This window comes from Nannospalax galili, unplaced genomic scaffold (assembly GCF_000622305.1).
Source record: "Nannospalax galili isolate Female #2095 unplaced genomic scaffold, S.galili_v1.0 scaffold1930, whole genome shotgun sequence".
Lineage (NCBI taxonomy): Eukaryota > Metazoa > Chordata > Mammalia > Rodentia > Spalacidae > Nannospalax > Nannospalax galili.
Genome location: NW_008327333.1, coordinates 36412 through 53031, shown reverse-complemented (window position 1 = coordinate 53031; position 16620 = coordinate 36412). Strand labels below are relative to the sequence as shown.

Below are 16620 nucleotides of genomic sequence, written 5' to 3'. Positions count from 1 at the left end.
TTCCAATTTCAGAAGATTCTGAGAGAATACTCTAAGGTACCCAAAGACTCTGCCTAGATTATCTGTCTTCTGTGAGCATACGAAATAGTGTTAGTCTGTGACCCAGTTTCCTGACTTCCTAGTCTTGTGTTCTGAGGAAGCATCAGGTTCTAGAGCTTCAAAAGTTTCCACATAAGAAGGATTGCTAAGGGACGTTAAGCTTAGCTTTACTAACGGCTTTTCAACTCCTCAAATATGAGCCAGTATGTGTTGTCCATGGAATTTTAGAGGCTATTATGCCAACTTCCTTGACGTTCCTGTGCAATTCCTCTTTTATATCATTAAGATGATAGATATTCAGATTCACAACATGGGTACTGAGTCTCAAACCCTGGACTCACACAAGGTTATTATGAGCTCTTTACTGCTGACCCATCTTTCCAGCTTCTTGATGGAGGCATTTTGGGATACAGGTGTTTACTGTTATAAACTTCCCTCTTACAACTGTTTTAGGTACATCCCAAAAGTTTGAGGATGTTGTGCTTCTAAAACATGGATTCTGTTCTAATTTTCTGTTGCATGTAGGTAAGTGCACCCATGTCATGCAATGCCCGCAGATGCAGGAGAAGCTGTCACATCCCCTAGAACTGGAGTTACAGACAGGTGTTAGCTGCCATGTCGGTGCTGGGCTTCGAACCTGGGTCTTCTGCAAGAACAGTCAGTGTTCTTAACCGCTGAGACCTCTCTCCAGGCCCTAGACTTAAATCTTTTATAATAATCAGGAAAAATGTTACTATCATCAAAAGGATGTAATACTGAAATTAAGCATATAGCTTTCCTAACAATTTTTGATGTATACTAGAAATGGTAAAATTTTAATAATTTATATTAACAGTTTTCAATGATCAAAGAATTTATTGCAATAAATTTCACTTCAGTTCATATCACATAGAGTGATAATGAATAGTGTTAGTCTATGATCTGGTTTCCTGACTTCCCAGTCTTGTGTTCTGAGGACGTCACAAGACAGTTGACAGAGACAGTTAAGATGAACTCAAGCCACTCATCCATTTAACACCGACTCTCTGTCACTTAATCTCTTTGCTTCCAAACATTAACATTTCCCTACATAGAACTGTCCAGAGTGACTCTTGGGAGGGGATCAGGCTGCCTTCTGATGCTCACCAGTGAGAAGAAGGTCTTAGTCTCCGGGGAAGAGAAAGTAAGGACTCAGAAGAGAGAGACAGCAGTGAAATATATTTATTCCCATTCTTTTCTGGAAAATGTAAACTCAAAGGCACCCTTGTATGATGATTACAGCCTCTGTGTATCAGTGTCAATGTGTGTGGTGTGCATGTTCTGTGTGTGTGTGTGTGTGTATGTGTGTGTGTGTGTGTTCTGTATATGTGTCATTGTGTGTAATGTTGAAGTGCTGCCATGAGGGACACAGTTTTTTCTCCTGAGATACATACATCATCTTCCTGACATCAGACACAGTTACTGGCTAGAACAAAGATTTCTCAGTGCACAGACTTAGATATGAAGATGGGGACAGTGTGTGTATCCTGCATGCTGTAAAGAGGGCACAGGGAAAGCCAGGAGGAGGTTAATCAGAAGCGCTAACCACCTAACTCTCCCTTCCATGGCTGTGACTGAGGTATGTGCCACAGCTGGTATTCCAAGACTGGGGCTGGAGAGAGTGCATTGAAAGTTCAAGATGGACAGCTGATTCTCTAAGCACTGTTCAGCCCTTGTCATTATTTAATGAGTTATTGTCTCCTTCTCTGAACAGTGTAACAGCTTATGCAGACTCTGAGCTCTCCTGTCAGAAAATTGTTTGAGTTGTTCTGAGCTTATTATTTTATGGAAAATCAATACATAAGTTATCAGTGTGAGGTGGAGATACCCATAGTGGACAATACCTTGAAATCTAGTCGGGTGATCTGACAGTATCCACTGGGTTGGTAAAGCATCAATCAGCTGAATGGTCCTTGGAGAGGAACTGGGGGAAAACTGGGGGTCAGGGTTAAGTCTGCAAATAGTCTTCTCCTAACAAATCTGTAAGTTTTGTGCACTGTTACAGAATGTTAGACACAGTGAGCACTTAACAGTGGGATGAGCACTTCCTGAGAGTTTCTAGTACAGACGCTGTGGTTTCAGACACAGCAGCCAGCAGTGTACCAGGTTTTCCTACAGATGAGAGAAAATAAGGAATATTTCAGTATAGAAGAAGCTGTGATAAAGGACCAAGACCATAGCTGCACATGTGACACCACACAGTAAGTCCATTGATCTGGATCATTCTTGGAGAACCAAACAGAGTGGGCTTTGGTCTTTATACTATGTAAGATGGGATGTGAGCTATTAAAATCGCTTCACCTAATTAGCCATCCCTTGAATACATCCAAGCACCACTGAAAATGGAGGTCATAACAGAAACCTTTTGAGCCTCACCAGTGCCTAGTGCACACCAAGCTTCTATAAAATAAATATACATCTATAAACTAAAACTTGCTATTGATAGAGAAAGAATATGTGTTCAGATTTTATTGTATCTATATAAATGACATTATTGTGACTGTTAGTGTGGTTTGTAGATCAGTCACTACAGAAGATACATGCAGTGACCTGATTGCCTTTGCATGAAGCTCAAGGGCAGGGGACTTGCATTTGAATCGTCATTATACTGTTTATCCCAGGTGTGCCTTAACAATATTTACATTTTTACATTGAAACAGTTGAACTAGAATGATAGGAAGAGACTTCATCTAATTTCTACAATAAAATACTGAATACAAAATTGAGGTCAAGAAAATGTGTAGAATGAGAAGCTGAGGGAACAGGGCACCAGAGTTTCCATGCCTGCTCAATTCTTTAGAGCCTTGAGGCTCTACCTGAGCACATTGCTCTCATTCCACGTGTTGTAATGAAAATATAGCATTCTGGGTATATATCCAAAGCAGGGAGCATGAGCATGTAAGTTTCATTGACAGACAACACACAGCTCTCCAAATTCAGGGCTATTTAGGTAACTACACTAACGACTAAAGAGTAGGTAGACATTAAAAACATATTTAGATTTAAAATAACAAAACCTTTCCTTGAATTTTCTTTTTCACTCAATCCAACATGAATTTTGTTATTATATGAGAAATGTAGATATTTAAATTAATTATATTATAGGGAAATATTTATAATACTTTTTGAAAAGTGTAATGCATCCATAGGGAACACTCAGTGTGTCAGCAGTTTGGGGGTAATATTCTTTTACTCTGCCTTTCTCAAGGAAAGCATCTTATGTTTAGATTTTGAATGGCTGACGTTTGAAACAGAAAAATCCAAACATCAGTCCAGTCTCAAAAGAGCAAGGACCTGCTCACTAAGAACAGAGAATGTTCTCATACTTGGGATACATACCTAGAATGCTATATTTTTATTACAATATGTGGAATGAGAGGAACATGCTCAGGTAGAGCCTCAAGTCTCTACTGAATTGAGAAGGCGTAAAAACTCTGGTGTCCTGTTCCCTCAGCATCTCATTGCATACATTTTCTTGACTTCAATTTTGTATTCAGTGAGAAGCATCTGAGGTACTAGAGGGAGATGGGATTGAAGGTCAGAGAACACACTGTGCAGAGATGAGCAGATATACAGACAGTAAATTAAGCACAGAAGCTTCTTTTCTTGTTACATGAGAACTTACTGACTGGCAGAAGTGGTAGATGTCATGAAGAGCTAAAGAAAACAACAAATTCCACACTCAGTCTCTGTCAGAGGCTGTACTCGGACAGAAATGAGCAGTGATCACCCCAAAGTGGAAAGGGCTGTCTAGCACTTAAAGTGCATCGCAGACAGCAGAAGATGTAACTGATTGGGGCAGAGACAAGGAGGCAGAGCTAGTGACTTCTAGAGAAGGCAAAGCTGTGGGAATTGAAGAGTTCACCATAAGTGATTGAGCAAGCCTGTGCTAGCCTAGCCTCTTGTGAGAACATAAACAATAGAAAACCAAGTGTGTAAACATGGTGTGCAGCTTGACAAGACTGTAATGTGAGGTCCATAGAGATAAAAGGTAAGAAGTTTTTATCAAGCCAAGTGTGGTGGCTCATTGCTGTCATTCCAGCACTCAAGAGACACAGGCAGGACAGTATAAATTTGAGGCCAGCCTGGGCTACATATCAAGACTAAGTCCCTATTTTATTTCAAATACCTCAGCAACCTGATTCATAGATTCACATAAATGATATTAAGGAAAATGGACTTTAAAATATAGGAAATGACAACTTTTACTGAGCAAACATGATGTACTAAAGGATGGCAAAACTTTCGTAATCTTTCATTTATTTTAGGGCATGATCATATTCAGGCCCTACCCCACTCTCCAACCCTACCTTATTACCCCCCTCAAATGTCATGGCCTCTACTATTATTTGTCTTTATATTAAAGGCCTATCCAGTCTAATCTGTGCTTCTAAGACTCTTGGGTGCTGGTCTATTTCTTGTGTTCTGGTCCACCTACCAGGTAGGAAAACTGAGACGTCCTCTTTCAGCACCCAGCAGCAATCAGTTTCCAAAACATCCTCAGCTAGGGCTAAGGCTTCCTGCCAACCAGGTTGGGTAATTTCATATAAAGAAAATAGCTGTAGCGCTGACTGTGCTCAGCCCCACACACAACTGTGAACAGAAGGTCTGGGGTGCTTTTTGTTCACTGACTGATTTCCCTTTCACTTCTCAGCTCCTGTCTCCATTCACAAGATGCTTTGCAGACCATCGCCTTGACCAGGGCATGCCCTGGCTTGATTCTGTGCAACACAGGCATCACTGATTTGACTTGACTTTTCTTTCTCTAAAATAGGAATTCCACTTGGGGAAAATAGTACTTGTTACCTGCTGGGTCTGAGTGCCACCTGCAGTGAGCACAGAATACTCTGGGCCCAATAATCTCTGAAAAGATTGAAGAGAACTTGTGCATGGCAATGGAAATTCAGAGCGACTAGGAGGTCAGAGAGACCTTTGGTGGTATTGACAACTAATTAATGAGAAACACAAAAAAGAAAAATAAGAACTGAGCAGCAATTAACCCTTTTTCGCTCCCTTTATTTGAAAGCATGCCTTACACTGTAATTTAGGCTAAGACTCATGGTAAGCCTCTGCCTCAGCTTCCTCACAGCTGGGACTATAGGTAGGGACCAGCATGCCTCATAACTTTAACACTTTAACAATGTTTTGGAACATGGTACACTTTGGAAAAACCAACTGATGTGGTCAACAGAGAAAGGATTTGATTTGAAAAGGTAAGGGGAGGAATGGTCATTTCTAAACAGGGATTTCATAATTGTAGGTAGAGATTTCCTTCTCTGACTTAACTGTGGCTCTGAACGTAATGAAGTTACTAATTTCCTCATCCACAGGAACCTTCTGATGCTTTTTTCTTCTCCACACACTCACATGAACCCACACACACATATATACATACTTTCATTCACACAAGACTTAAAATAACTTTCCTCATCTGAAGGAGCCTTCTGATGGTTTGCTATTCTCTGTTCCAGGAAATGAGTCTCAACTGTTCTCTGTGGCAGGGGAACAGCGTGTTTGTCAAATGCTTTGCTTTTGCCAAGTTCTCTGAGGTCCATGGAGAGTGTTCTCTCCTCTTCACCCTTGTGCTCTTCATGTTCTTGGTGTCCCTGACTGGCAACGCACTCATCACTCTAGCCATCTGGATGAACCCAGCCCTCCACACTCCCATGTACTTCTTCCTGGCCAACTTGTCTCTCCTGGAGATCGGTTACACGTGCTCAGTCATACCTAAGATCCTCCAGAGCCTTGTGAGTGAGGCCAGAGGGATCTCTTGGGTGGGCTGTGCCACACAGATGTTTTTCTTCTCATTCTTAGGCATCACTGAGTGCTGCCTTCTGGCAGCCATGGCTTTTGACCGCTACATGGCCATATGTGTCCCACTGCACTATGCAACAAGAATGGGTCATGGGGTGTGTGCCCAACTGGCCATGGTGTCTTGGGGAATGGGATGCATAGTAGGTTTGTTACAGACCACTTTCATTTTCTCCTTGGACTTCTGTGGGCCCTGTGAGATAGACCATTTCTTCTGTGACCTCCTCCCCATCCTCTCACTTGCCTGTGGGGATACATACAAGAATGAGGCTGTGACTTTTGTGGCTGCTGTCCTCTGCATTTCCAGTCCATTTTTACTGATCATTGCTTCCTATGGCAGAATTCTAGCTGCAGTGCTGGTCATGCACTCCCCTGAGGGCCGCCATAAAGCCCTCTCCACATGTTCCTCCCACCTACTTGTAGTAACACTCTTTTATGGCTCAGCATCTGTCACCTACTTGAGGCCAAAATCTAGTCACTCTCCAGGAGTAGATAAACTCCTGGCCCTCTTCTATACAGCAGTGACGTCCCTGCTGAACCCCATAATCTACACTTTACGAAACAAGGAAGTAAAGGCAGCACTGTGGAGAACTCTGGGCAGGAGAAAGATTCTGACAATGTATAGGTAGTGAGGACCACACAGAAGAGGATGCACAGACAGCGGGTCTGAAGAAATAAAACTGGCACACGCTTCCCACATATTATAAGGTGCCTCTGTAATAACTATCCCTGTAATTTCAGAACCATTTCTGGAATCAGTGCCATATTTTAATTGTAAGTTCTGGAAGAAAATTAGCTACTAAAATTTTTTAGAAGAGAAAAATAAAAAAAGGTTGATTTACTGTCATATTTTCATCTCATTTAAGAATCTGAAGTACCTAGTTTAATCTCAGATATCTGACCAAATCCTGTTGCTTCTGGTGACTTCTGCTGTCCATGTGCTTAAAACACATGACTATTTATTCCCTGGTAACTGTTTTTTTGAATCATGCTACTTCATTAAATATCAGGGTTTTTAAAAGCTTCGATGGGATTACTGGCATATAATAACAGTCTGTGAATGCTTTTATGAATAATATGAGCCATAAAAGTGTGTAAGATCCCAGTAAATCAAACTGTTAAGTTTTGGAACTAGTTACTTCAAAACATGAAAGAAAATATGGTAAATATTTTGTAGATGCTTTTGGCTATTATTTTGGTTTTGTTTGTTTGTTTGTTTGTTGAGTTTTTGCATGTTTTTCTTTACTTGCTACATCATTTTTCACTTTTTATGAAAAAGTGTGACTTCTTCAAAAAGGTGAAGGAAGGAAAGAAAAGACAATTTTTAACTTAAAGACAAAATATTAATGACTGAAAGATAAAAGACAAAAAATAAACTAAAAATAATATAAATTATTGTAAGATTTTGTGTGATTTATGAGTTGTATGCATTTGACTTGCATGTATATGACACAATGTATTGAAGATCTTCCAAGTTATGATACAATTCAGTATTCCTCAGCCCAGGTAAGGGGATGATTTTGGATTAGGACATATAATTCTCAGTGCCCAGATGATGGGCTTCTAAATGAAATACCTAAGAAAAGGAACCAGGGCTCAATGCAGAGCTGTTTCCAAGGGAAAGGGAAATGACCCGGAAAAATCTGTGGTGCTAGAAAATAAAGAAATGTAGACAGGGTGCAGTTTCTTATAGAAAACACAGGAGCTTCAAAGGGAGACACGTTCAACAAATCCAAATGCAGAGATGTTCTAGTAAATAGCTTCTGGTTTTTTTTCTTCTTCAAAGTGTGATCATTAAATTAAAAATGTTAATTTACTACCACATATTGGATTAGAGTAAAATACATAATGAATATTCGCTACTCAAATCCTGGATTGGATCCTGACATGGAAAATGGACAGTAGAGGAAAAATTACTGAAGGAGTGAGGTCTGTGTTCAGGGAACTTGGTTGTGTTTCGTTTTTGTAATTTCCAGGGTTTGAGACTTAACAAAACAGATGTACAGAACTTAATGTTATCCAGCTGAGTATAACACGAAAAATCTGTACATCTGTACATCTGTCTTCTTTTTAGATTTCCTAGAAAATTGAAAGAGCACAGAATAGTAAATTGGCATTCTCAAAGAGTTGCTAAGCATGTTTAGTACCTGCAAAGTAGCTAGCAAAAAGCAAGGCTTCTGCTGTGCTGATAGTTCTGTTTCTTTCTTTTTTAAATTTCTTTTTTTCCTGGATTGTTGTAATTTTCATACAATAGAATTTGATGGTGTTTAGATCCCCTACCCTATCCTCACCTTCCCTTGTTGCCCCCACACCCAACTTAATATACTCTATAGTACATATAATAAGGCCTATAGGGTTTAATGTGTCTCCAAATATCCTTCAGTGTGGGTCCATCCACTGGAGCATGCTTAGCCTACCAAGAGTCCCATCCTTGAAAGAGACTGTCTCTGCCCTTCCCAGAAGCCATCTGATGCAACAATTTCTTTAGGTGGGGCTAGCATTTCTTACCCACTTCCTCATGTCTATGCTGGGATTTCATCTGGCTTGAGCTTGCATAGAAATTCTGCATGGTCAGCCTTGCTGTGAGTTCATATTAACAACTGACCAACTGTCTGACAAACTATTTCCTTATGGTCATCTACTACCTCTGGTTCTTACAATCTTTCTCTCCCCCTCTTCCACAATAATCCCTGAACCTTGGGAAGCAGAAGTTTGATACAGGTGTACTATTCAGGGATAAGCACTCTGCAGCCAATTGTGGGTTTCTGTGTTAATCACCATCAGCTGCATAAAGAAACTTCTCTGCTGAGAGTTAAGAGCTGTATTAATCTATATGTATAACAATAAATCATTAAGAGTCAGTTAGTACATCAAATATTTAATAGAAAACTAGTATTAGCTTCTTCTCTACGTCCTGTGACCTGTTTAAGCTCAGGTTCCTAAGACTGATATCAACATCAGATATGGGCCCCATCCTAGGAACTGAACCTTAAATCCAATTAAAGAGTGGTTGGTTGCTCCCATTATATTTGTTCTAGTGTCACACCAGTGGACATAACTTGCCAGGCCATTTGTTACTGAATTTCACAGTATTTATAGCTGGGTAAAGACAATGATGATTTTTTTTTTCCTTCTAGTAGCTTGCAGAGTGCCTTCCAGCACTAGAAACACTAGCCAGTAGAAATGAGGCCCTGAAGTCAGCACCAGCATGATTTCTCCCTATTTGTTCTCATATCTTCAACAGTAGAGTCTTACCATCAAGTTCTGTGGGTAACCAAGAGAAAGGGAAATGGCCAGTATAGGTTGAAAGTCTATGAGACCCTGGTCAACAGCTTCTAGAGAGGAAGTTCATTCCTGGTATTGAGGACTTATTTTTTAATTATCTTAGGACAGCTAGGAAGGACAACATTCCCTTGTCATAGGATAATTCCTTTAAATATCTTTCATGATTTACATGTATACACTTCAAGAAAGTTCTATAGCGGTATATTTCCATATGGCTTTTTCTATACTTTTTCTATAGGCCTTTAGTGTTATTTATCCCACACCATACTCCATCCTCTGTCCTACCCTCCCATTCCACATACCATTTTCACCCTTACTTATGGTCCCTTTTCTCCTTCATATCACTGCATTCTACCACAGCTCTCTGGAAGCTTCCTGACTACCCACACACAGCCATTCATCTGTTTCTTGACATCTCTGAATTTTGAAATTGAAACATGTGTATCTAAGATTTCAAAGGTAGCATCCACCTATGAGAGAGAACATGAGGCATTTGTCTTTGTGAGTCTGTATTACCTCTTACCTCACTCAGGTTGATTGTTTCCAGTTTTTTCCATTTACCTGAGAATTTCATAATTTCAGTTTTGAGAGTTGAATAATATTCCACTGTGTACATGTACTACACCTTCATTATCCATTCATCGGTTGATGAATATCTAAGTTGTTTCCAAATTCTGGCTATTACGAAAATGGCAGCAATAACATGGATGAATAGGTATTTCTTTGGTAGGGTATAGAGTCTTTTGGGTATATACCCAAGTGTGGAAGAGTGGACTCATATAGTAGATCAATTTCAATCTTTTTGTGGAATCTCCACACAGATTTCCATAGTGTATGCACCAGTTTGGACTGCCATCAGCAGTGTATAAGAGTTCCTCCTTGTCCACATCTTCACCAACATTTGTCAAAAATGTTTTTTTTTTTATTTTTGCCATTATGAGTGGGGTAAGATGAAATCTCAAAGTAGTTTAAATCTGCATTTCCCTGGGACCCATAACTGATCAATGTGCAGAGAATAAGAGACTGTGTACTGCTCAGCTATAAATGGGATAGCCATATCACACTCCTACCCCTGAGGCTCAGTTTTTTTGTGTGTATTCTTTGTATGTTCTAAATACTAGTCTCTATTAAAAGGCATAGCTGGTAAAGATTTTTCCCATTCTGCAGGTGTCCTCTTCACTGGAATTATGGTATCTTTTAATTGTAGAAGCTCTTTAGTTTCATGTGGTCTCATTTTTCATGTGGAACATAATGATTGCACTGTAGGAGTCCTGTTATACTTTCCTGTACCTGTGAGTTCCAGAATATTCCCAACTTTCTCATCTATCTGATTTAGGATATTGGGTACTATGTCCTTGATCCATTTAGAATTTAGTTTTTTGCACGGTGAGGAACTGGGTTTTAGCTTCATTCTTCTACACGTGCTAACCCAGTTTAGCAGCACAATGTATTGAAAATGTTGTCTTTTCTCCATTTTGTATTTTTGGTTCCTTTGTCAAAAATCAGGTAACTGTAAATGTGTGGAGTTAAATCTGGGTCCTCAATTCTATTCCACTAATCAATTTGTCTGTTTTATGACAGTTTCATTCTTTCTTTTTTAATTGTAGCTCCTTAGTAGAGTTTGAGATCAGGGATGGTAATGGCTCCAGCAGGTCTTTTATTGTTCAGTTTTATATTGTTTATCCTAGTTCTTTGTGTTTCTGTATGAAATTTGAGATTACTTTTTCAATTTCTGTGAATAATTATGCTGGAATTTTAATGGGAATTGCATTTAACTTGCAGATTGTTTTTGGTAGATGGCCATGTGCACAATACTACTCCTACCAATCTGTAAGCCTGGAAGCTCTCTCCGTCTTCTATTATTTTCTTCAATTACTTTCTTCATTGTCATAAAGTTTCTATTTTACAGGTCTTCTATTTCCTTTGTTAGATTTATTGAAGGTGCTATATAGATTTCATGAGTGGAACTGTTTTCCTGATTTAACTCCCAGTATGTTTGCTGGTGGTATATAGGAAAGCCACTGATTTTAGGCTGTCAATTATATATCATGCTACTTTTCTAAATGTTCAATATAATTTCTAAGAGTTTTCTGGTGGAGTTTTAGGATTCCTTATGTATAGAATCATATCATCTGCAAATAAAGATATGTTGACTCCTTCCTTTCAATTCATATTCCATTTAGACCCTTCCTTTATCTTATTGCTCTAGGCAAGACTTCAAGTACTATATTATACAGGAATGGAGAAAGTATATGTATGTGTCTTGGTCCTGATTTTAGTGGAATGCTTTCAGTTTTTCTCCATTTAGTATGATTTTGACTATGTGTTTTTGGTATATTTCCTTTATTATGCTGATATATGTTCCCTGTATGCCTAGGTTCTCTATGATTTTTCTCATGAGTGGATGTTAGATTTTGTCAAAGGACTTTCCTACATTTAATGAAATGATTGTGGGGTTTCTGTCTTTGAGTTTGTTTTATGTGGTAGATTAGATTTACATACATTACATTTATGTATATCAATGAAGTGGTCGTAGACCATCACTGTCAGCAGGAGACACTCTGTGGAGCCCAGTCCCAAAGCAGTGTACAGATGAATCACACAATTAGCATAGCTGATCATCTACTATGGGCTCTTGAGATTCCAGAGCATTCAGGGAACCATGCTCATCATGAAACAAAGGTCCCAGAAGGAGAGGTTTGAGGGCAAGAAGTAAGTATATGGGTGTGTGGAGTTTGTGGTCCAAGAATGACACGACTAAGATCACTGTGTTCCTTGTGAAAGTCACAATGTAGACGTCAGAGATGACCAGAAGAAGAGAGGCCTCCAGGTGGAGCTGATTAGAGAAGCCCAGTAGGTTGAAATCTGCTGGGCTGTTGAAATTGGTTCCCGACATGTTTCCTTGAGAGTCATCTTTCTGGTAACTCCTATTATACACCTGTGAGAATAAAATCAGATATCACAACCAAGAAAAAAACAGCAAATGAGTAAAAGTGAGTATTCCGGACCTGGGTTAAGAAGCAGCTGATGTAAGACTAAAGGGAAATCCTGATTGACTAAATATGTGATTTAAATAAACACTCCATCACAAAAATTTTCCAATTAAAATATACTTCTTTCCCTCAAATATTCTTGTTATAAATCAAGTATGTTCCCAACCCAAACCCTCAGCCACTGTATTTGGTCGCAGTTTTTAAATGGTCTCTTTGTAGGAGATATGTTGCATTTTTTTTGGTATCCATGGAAACCCTCAATTGCATGCTGAAAATATGCCAAAATGAAGCAATTATATGTCCATTAACAATAGTCTTGCTTCTAGAATTGTAGGCAAAGAAGATACTGACCCAGGTGGTGATCTTATTTAGTGTTTGTGTAACTCGTCAAGAAGAAAGGGAAAAGCCACAGCTCTCCGGTGCCCTAGAATATGTACTGACTTCAAGTTCTAAGCACATTCTTGTTGGATGGGGTAGAATTCTGTGGTGGGAGATTGGGTATCTACTAGAAAGAACACAATGGCCAGAGCCTTCAATCACCTATGTGCCTCCTCAGCCTCACAATTTCTCTCCAGTGCAGGGCTGTGTCCTTGAAGCACTCACATCTTTCAAGGAGACACCAACATAAGACTCCTTCATCCCTTTCACATTCCTTTTAACAAAGCAGGGATGATGGAGTTTGCTTGCCAAATAAAAAGGTTCATCAGCATCCCATGACCAACAATAAGGGTTGGGTTACGTATGAGAAAACTCTCTGATTCCTACAAAGGGAACCAGGTCTGAATGGCTCCTTTTCTAAATAAATTTCACTTTACTTTCTTTTTACATGAGGAAGAATGCCCCACCTTCCAAGTCAAAGGCAATCCAGTTGCCCTGTCTGTGTGTTTTTGATGGGGAGGTAAACCATGAATATTATTCCAGGACAGGCAGTGGGGAACCATGTTTGGTCTTGTGGTTAGCACAATCTCTCGTAACATCTTGGCTCTATCTTCAGGTAAAGGTCATTTATTGTTTCTTCAGCCAGTGTCTCTGGAGTCATCCTCTTCAGACAGCTTCCAACCACTGCATTGACCATAGAGACTTGGACCTCTACTTCTGCATGAAATTGATCTGTTTGTACACCACTTTCTACACACACGCTTTTTCTGTACGTTTATCATAAAATGGTCAGAGTTTAATTAAATACTAAACAGTACAATCATCTGTCTAGTCTATACTCTTCACTTATACTGAGAACATTGCATCTGCCCTGAACTAAATGCACACAGTCATGCAGTTTGCATTTCCCAAATGAAGTTGTGAGGACCTGAGAATCAGAGCATTGATGGATACACTGAATACTGCAAAGACTGTCAAGTTGATTCACCTTTGCATCTAATGTGCTATTAAAATTAAAAAAAAAACTTTTGATAATTTCTTAAAACTTTGTTTTTAATTTTCTCTTTTTAGTGAAATTAGTTTTGGGCATATTTATGGACACATAGAGATATGCAAAAACACATGTGAGACTTAAGATGCTATTTTGGGGGGAATTGGCCCACTGACTACAGAGAAAGAAGAAACACAACTGAGAAAGTAGACTCTAGTGCCCATGTGAAAAGGAAGGAGAACTGCAAAGTCAATAACTATTTCAATCAAGTGTTCAAATCAAATGTTTCATATCAGTCATAAAATAAATATGTTCTATATATAGAGTTACTGATGTCAGAAAAAGCCAAGCTCTCCATATGGAATTGCCATCACTTCTTAAAGATGAGGCCATGTTCTTCCACAGCCGTCTCAAGGGTAGAGGGCATGTGTACCATTTCTGTGATGTCTTCTTATGTGTGCATTTTACAGATGATATGCATCTAAGTACTTCCAGAAAATCATATGCAAATAATTTGACAATAATTTTGTCCCAGGAAATATTTTCATTTGTTTTTTTCAGTCTTTTTTGAGACAGGGTCTCCTTGTAGCCCCAGCTGGCCTAGAACTTTCTATGTAGACCAGGCTGACCTTGAACTCACAGAGATCAGCCTGCCTCTGCCTCCCAAGTGCTGGGATTAAAGACATATGCTACCACACCTATTTTCGGTTTTTTTAAAATAATAGTTATATCCATTTATAGAATACTGGGGTTCATAAATTCCATCTTGCTCATATTCCCTTCACCTATCATTTCTTTTCCCCCCAATCCACTGTCATCTCCACCTTGCTCCACCAAACATTCCTTCTTCTGCTTTCCTATATATGCATGTGCATATATGTTTGTAATCCAGTCTTGATTTCTTATGTGAGGGAAAACATATTAACTTTTCTTTTTTCCTGTTGCCCACACCTGTTTTCCCCTCTTCCCTCTAGATCTTGCTCTCCATTCATGTATATATCAAGACTGTGGGAATTGAATCCAGTATCTATTTATATGCTCTGTAATCACTCTAGCATAGGCATGTATTTTACATGAAATATATTTATATAAATACATGTCTACTGCTTATGAGGCATCAATGTGCAGTTTCTCTTAAGTCATGTTTTTTCTTGCTTAACGCTGTAAGCTGGAGTTCCATACCTTTTCCTGCAAAAGTCCTAATTTCATTCCTCCTTATGGTTATGTATTAGTTGATGGACTTCTGTTGTGCGTCCTTACCTCTGGGATACTGACTTAAGTATTTCAGATATATACAGCTAGGAATGATTGCTGGACCATGCTGAAATTCTATTTTTTAAATTTTTTTTTGAGAATCTTCATTATTAATTTCTACTTCTGATCCTCCTCCAATTCATCCTGGGTTGCTGTGCATAATTCACCTCCTAAATGCATATCTATCTTTATCATATACAAACCTATCTATCTATCTATATGACTGTCTATCTGTCATCTATCTATCATCTATCCATTTATCATCATCATTCTACGTAACTATCTATTTATCTATCTATCATCTATCTTTCTATCTTTCTTTCTATCTATCATATAGCTAGCTAGCTAGCTGTCATCTATCTATTTATCTATCAATCATCTATCTATATTTATCTACATACTAGTGAGTTCACTTCATGTTGCCCACATGTACCTGGTTCTAGAACTGTTGATCTTAGTTAGACTAGAGAGCTTTTAAACCATGAACGAGGAGAGAGGGAAACTATGAAAATCCTGAGAGAAGCTCACAGAATTAGAGTTCAGAAAAGCAAAGCCACAATTCTAAAAAGGTAGGAAGCTCACTTTGATGGAAATCACTTTCAAATTAAATGTATTTAAGCATAATTTAAGCAAATATGAATAAGGCAACATTTAAGAAAACCAATAAGGCTTTGCTGACCTCTGTCTGGCTTAGATGCTGAGAACTCAGGTAGCCCAAGAGTGGCTGCTCTGGCCTCTGTCTGGCTTAGAAGCTGAAAATGCAGCAGACTACCTGAGAGTACCTGGATCTCGGCCTCTACATGGTGGTGAGCTCCACAAAATCATGACATACACAACCACCTAACTGGAATTACTTGATGCCCTTCCCACAGCACCAGAGCAGACTTCTGCCCCAGGGTAGAACTTAGCAGACAGCCTGAGAACATCTGATCTGGCCTCTGCCTAGTGTAGGGGCTGAAAACTCAGCAGAGAGTGCCAAAATTGGGACTATCTTTAGGGATCTTTCAAATTGTGCTCTGAACACCAGCTAGTAGTAGTCCAAATGTTAGAAGGAAGCCTGAGTGTACCCAACTGGAACCTGACTAGGGCTTCTTTGGGAACTCGAGTAGCTGATTTAAAGCCATCAGTTCCCTCCAAAATAAAATCTGAGAGAACCTGAAACCTAGGTGAATGAGATCTACAAACCCAATATAAAGACAACTAAGGCATAACAATAATACAAACAGAAGCAAACCTCAACTCAAAGATGAACACTTGATTTTCATACCAGAATCAGTATAACAGTATTGACCAGATCTTAAACAGGATTGTAGAAGAAAATTTACCAAAATTAAGGAAAGACATCCCCATATGAATACAAGAAGCACATAGGACACCAACTAGACAGGACCAACTCCCCATGGCATATCATAGTATAAATACTAAATATATAGAACAAAGAGAGAATACTGAAAGCGGCAAAACAAAAAGAAGTCACATATAAAGGAAAGCTCATTGGAATTACAGCTGATTCATCAATGGAAACTAGGAAACACAGAAAAGCATGGACCAAGGCATTTCCACGTCTGTATGACAATAGATGCCAGTCCAGATAGTTTTCCCAGCAAAAATGTCTATTATAGTTGAGGGGGAAAGAAAAATCTTCCATAACATGAATGGCCTGAAAGAATACATGTCCAAGAAACTAGCCCTTCAAAGAATACTTGAAGCAATACAAAGAAAGGAGAAAGGAACAATTATACACCAGAGGAAATGAAAGAAAACCGTAAATCCATATCCTTAATAAATATAGATGTAAAAATTCTCAACAAAATACTTGCAAACCACATACAGATAGATGTACATCAAAAA

At 39.0% G+C, this 16620-nt stretch overlaps 1 protein-coding gene across 2 annotated transcripts; it reads left to right on the top strand.

Annotated features, from left to right (window-relative positions):
• The first annotated feature begins 5504 nt into the window (after nt 1-5504).
• On the top strand, nt 5505-6497 carry LOC103728878 (olfactory receptor 10A4-like). Of its 2 annotated transcripts, XM_029560451.1 has the most exons (2): nt 5532-5863; nt 6296-6497. In XM_029560451.1, the coding sequence occupies exons 1-2, from the start codon at nt 5532-5534 to the stop codon at nt 6495-6497; spliced, it is 534 nt and encodes a 177-aa protein (XP_029416311.1). The 2 variants fall into 2 exon arrangements, with proteins under 2 accessions (XP_008825124.2, XP_029416311.1); XM_008826902.2 differs by having other exon boundaries at nt 5505-6497.
• Nucleotides 6498-16620: the final 10123 nt, after the last annotated feature.

What these genes read in the sequence shown, in the direction of transcription:
- LOC103728878 (XM_008826902.2), top strand. Translation starts at nt 5,505, where the DNA reads ATGGTTTGCTATTCTCTGTTCCAGGAAATGAGTCTCAACTGTTCTCTG.